At 60.1% G+C, this 4,615-nt stretch overlaps 1 protein-coding gene across 1 annotated transcript; it reads right to left on the bottom strand.

The window, feature by feature from the left end:
- Positions 1-489: 489 nt before the first annotated feature.
- On the bottom strand, positions 490-3,593 carry LOC118885609 (chymotrypsinogen 2). The gene is made up of 7 exons (XM_036834414.1): positions 3,534-3,593; positions 2,662-2,765; positions 2,459-2,538; positions 2,038-2,116; positions 1,516-1,696; positions 1,304-1,437; positions 490-651 (listed from the first exon to the last, which is right to left on the bottom strand). Exons 1-7 carry the CDS (start codon positions 3,583-3,585, stop codon positions 490-492), a joined length of 792 nt encoding a protein of 263 aa, XP_036690309.1. The 5' UTR covers positions 3,586-3,593.
- Between the last annotated feature and the right edge of the window lie 1,022 nt (positions 3,594-4,615).

Here is a 4,615-nt window from a genome sequence, read left to right as displayed (position 1 = left end):
AGGTGAGATGGGGTCTGCCTGAGGGACCGCCCAATATATTCCCTCAACCCACCAATCTTAGCCTGCCTCGCCATCCCCTCCTTATCATGAGACCTTGGGCTGAGAAGCACCTGGCTCCAACGTGGGCCTGAGCCCTTGGGGGCCACTCCTGGGAAGGTTTCCTGGAATCACAGGTGTGCGGGCAGGCCCTGGGCACACTGAGCCGGGGGTGGATGGTGAGGACCCCGAAGTTGGAGTTGGGAGCATGAGGTGAGAGGTGGGGGCCAAGGTTCCCCTTTATCTGCCTGTGCCCTTCCTGGCCACTCTTGGGAGGTGGACTAAGGAGGGGCCCTCCCGGACACCTGGTTCAGTGAAGGTCCAAATTCAGGAGCAGAGTGAACTCTCAGAAGCCCCAAAACAGGTCACAGACACCATCAGCATATCTTCCACTGGTTTATTGAGGCTTTGTGGAAGCAAGGTCAGCAGGGAGGCCAGGGTGAAGCCTGGTCGTCAGTTGGCTGCCAGGATCTGCTGCACCCAGGGGATGAGTGCAGTGACGCGGGCATACACGCCGGGGCTGGAGGTGGAGCAGGTGCCGCTGCCCCAGGACACAATGCCCACCAGGGTCCAGGCTCCCTTCTTCCGGCAGACCAGGGGGCCACCAGAGTCGCCCTGCAGGACAGGGAGGAGGGGGCTTGGATCTGGCAGCCCAGGTGGCCTGGCCCAGAGGCCCCTGAACGTTGTTCCCAGAGCCCAGTCCCAGGCCCGATAGCCAGCAGAAGCTCAAAACATGCATATGAGAAGGATTATAAAAGAAACTTCAGCAGCTCCTGTGGTTTGTGCCCCTGGAAGTCTGGGCCACCCCCTGGGGTGGGGTCCTATAACAGAGGCTCAATGGAGCAGGTTTGATTGATAGGAGGAAAGCATGGGTGGTGCTGGCCGTGGGGCTACTGTGAGGGAGGAAGGGCTGCCAGACCCCTTCTGGAGCCCTTCTGGGCCACCATGCTCTGCTCCCCAGGCTGTGCACTGCACAATTCCAGGAGGTGCCATTACTCAGACTTTGCTATTAGTGGAATCTTGCCGTATGGCAGCTCTGAGAACAGAGCCCCTTGCTCTGGCACCTCTCTGCTGAGGTCACTGATGACCCTCCAGGAGCCCTGTCTTCCCAACCACTCAGGCAGGAATGCCCAGGGAGAGAGTGGCAGGCCCTAGAAAGAGGTCGGCCTGCTACTTGCATTTCCTCTCTCTTTGCCCCAGCCCTTGGCCTGGGCTTTAGCCTGAACCCACCCCAGGCTGGGAGGGAAGGGAGCCTGGGAGGCCATACCATGCAGGAGGAGACGCCGCTGGCGCCGGCGCAGACCATGCTGTTGGTGATCTTGCTGCCCCAGTATTTCTTGCAGCTGGCGTTGGACAGGAGGGGCAGAGTCGCCTGCTGCAGCCTGTCGGGGGTGTTGGCATCTGGAAGGGCAGGGTGGGGGGTTAGTGACTGCTGCCCCCACCTCCCACCTGGCCAGCCACTGGTCTCTCATCACTCACTGGTGTGTTTGGTCAGGCCCCAGCCGGTCGTGACGCACAGCATCCCGGCGGGGAAGTTATCGTTAGCTCTGGGCAGGCACACGGCGGACACGGTCTTGGAGAAGCGCGCAGGCGTGGCCAGCTTCAGCAGGGTGATGTCGTTGTTGTTGCTGAACATGTTGTACCTGGGGTTCTTGAAAACCTGTGGGGCAGGGCCAGACAGCTGCCTTTGGGGTCTGGGAAGAAGCCGACCGGGGCAGAACCTGGCGCCAGGCTACCCCTCACGGCCTCAGTGCTCCTCCGTGGACAATGGCCTGTTCAACTCGGCAGCTCCTTCCATGGCCCCAGGAGCCCGAGGCCCAGGCCCAGGGTGCAGACCTTCCCCTCATGGAGCCTTGCACACCCTGCTTTCTGCTTTGCCCCATCATGACGGGGTATTGGGGTGACTGGGAGGAGCTGGGGCCCTGGGGGTTAGCCTGGGATGCACACTCCCGAGGGCCCACCCTGCCTGGGGTCACACCTGGACCCCGGGGGCTGCCATACCTTGGCAATCTTCAACACCTGGATGTCCTCGGCGTCTGAGCCCTGGTCAAACTCCCCGGCCACGACCAGATGGGAGGTTCTGGAGAGGGCCAGAGAAAGGAGTGGTTCCTGCCGTGACGGGGGCATTTGGGGTGCAGGGTGCTTATGTGTGTGAGTGCACGCGTGTGCAGGCGTAATGTGCATGCGTGTCTTTGTGTGTCTGCACACACGGCTGTGGTGTCGATCAGAGATGGAAGCTCAGAATCTCATCTGGGCCTACAGCCCGCCATGTGTTTTCCCAGGGACCCCTAGGACACTGGAAGGACCTGGGTTTGCTACACATTTCCAAATAAGAAACTGGGAAATGAAGGCGTTAAAGGGCAAGTCCTCAGTGCTGGAGGAAACCACCCCAAGGGGTTTCTTGGGGACCCCGGGCTCTCACTTGACCCCGCAGTGGGAGGCGGTGACCACCCAGTCCTCGCTGATGAGGGAGCCCCCGCAGAAGTGGAAGCCGGTGCTGTCCTGGAGGAAGATGGGGAGGGTCAGCCCCGCCCAGACACCAGCAAAACCGATCCGGGCAGCAGCCCCCAGCTGGGCTGATACCCCAGTGCATCCCCCTACTCGTGTGCAGAATTCCCCCCTCACCTGCAGGGACACCTGCCAGGGCCAGGAGCCGGGGACAGCGTCCTCCCCATTGACGATCTTGGACAGGCCGCTCAGCACAGGGTCGATGGCAGGGACCCCGCAGCCTGAGGGTGGAAGTATGGAGTGAGGGAGGGGTGGAGGCCAGGGTACCACCCAGGACTCACCGCCCCAGGAATACTCCAGGGACACTTTAGGCTGACATGTGCTCCAGCCCAGACAAGCCCCACAGGCTGAGCTTGAGGTGGTGGCAGGGCCAAAGCCTGGGCTGGGAGGCCCTATCACTGCCTACCTTCACCACTCTGAGTCTCAATTTTCCCACCAGCAAAATGGGGATCTTACAGTCGCTAACCTCACAGAGTTGGTATAATAAGGATGAAAGATGCTTTGCCTTAGCAGACAAAGCAGGCAAAGCAGGAACTCGCTCAGTTCCTGGCACACAGTGAACAAAAGTTTAAAAGTTTAAGAGGGCTGGTTCAAGGGCATGCAAGGGCTGATGGGGGCCAAGCCACACTTGCTCATCATCTGAGCCTGCTTGGGAGCCACCAACCATTCACAGAGCCTTCTGTCCCTCTGGAATTGCTCCCCCTCCTTGCACATGATGCGAGGCCCCAGGAAAGTCTACCTCCGCCCCGGGGGCCTCACGCTGGCTGGTCTGGTCCAGTCCTCCCAGCATCCTCATCGTAGAGATGGAGCTGGTGAGGCTCAGAGAGGGCGAAAGACTCGCTCAGGCTCACACCACCACGCACAACTGAACTGGGAGCAGGGACCCCGCTGTTCCTTGCTGGCCTTGGCGTTGGTGGGGCCAGCACCCCTTCCAGCAGTTGGTGGAAGGGTAGACAGCCTTCCCGGCCTCTGCCTGCCCTGGTGCTCACCAAAGGCCGTGCCCAGGAGGGCGCAGCAGGAGAGAAGCCAGAGGAAGGTCATGGTGCCGCAGTCAGGGAGGTGTAGGACGCCTGCCTGGAGGGCTCCCCATTATATCCTTGTGCGCCAGGCTGTTATCTGAAGACCTTGAGGTGATAATCCCTTTCCTGGGCATGTGTCCCAGTGGGCAGGATATGCCCGAGCAGGGCTGGCATCAGGGCCTGGGATGGCAGCAGCTGGGGCCAGGATCTAGGGCAAAGTTGGTGCCAAACAAGGTGGCCCTCCACCCACAGCTAAGGGGAAGGGGACATTCAGGTTTCCTCCTCCAGGCCCTACCTCTAGAGGGGCCCTGCGGGCAGCAGCCAGGCCTGGGCCGGATTTGAGCCCCAGCCAAGTCTCTCATGGTCTGGAGGACCTTGGACAAGTAATTTAGTTGGTCTGCAGTTGTTCAAAACCCCATGGGCAGTGTGGTCAAGTAGGGGGAGGGGCAGGGACCAAAGCATGGTGAGGGCACAGGTGACCAGTGGGCTGAGGATGCTCCCCTAGTCTTAGGATGGCCAAGAAGGCTCAATGGCTCAGTTCAGTATCAGTGGCAGTCACGTGGGCTGGTTCAGAGGGCAAGCCGCCCACTGCCCGTTCACGTGGAGCCAGGCCCCTCCACCCAGGCGTCCTGCCCTTGGAATTGAGTACATGGCATTCAGGTGCAGGACTGGGCCCAGGGCCAGCCAGGGGGCCTCTGCTATCATCCCAGCAAGAGCTTCTGGACGCTACACCAGGCGGGAAAGCAGGGGGCAAGGAGGCCTCTTTCGGGTGGGCAGCCGGGCCCTTTCCCAGCAACTGGGAAACTGGGGAGGGAGAAATTTGAAGGTGAGACTGCCAGGCACAGGGCAAGTACCCCAAAACACATAGGTAAAACGATATCTTATGGCTATTTTTAATTTCCATTGCATTGATGATTGTAGTGTGGTGGGTAACAGGTTTCAGCACAAAACAGCTGTGGGGCCTCGGGCAAGTTACCCTCTCTCATCCCATTTCTAAATATGTAAAATGGGGATCCTTAGAGCAAGGGTCCCGCTTTATGAAAGGGCACAGT

This window comes from Balaenoptera musculus, chromosome 19, assembly GCF_009873245.2.
Source record: "Balaenoptera musculus isolate JJ_BM4_2016_0621 chromosome 19, mBalMus1.pri.v3, whole genome shotgun sequence".
Lineage (NCBI taxonomy): Eukaryota > Metazoa > Chordata > Mammalia > Artiodactyla > Balaenopteridae > Balaenoptera > Balaenoptera musculus.
The sequence above is the reverse complement of the archived record's forward strand: the minus strand, read 5'-3'. Positions and strand labels throughout refer to the sequence as shown.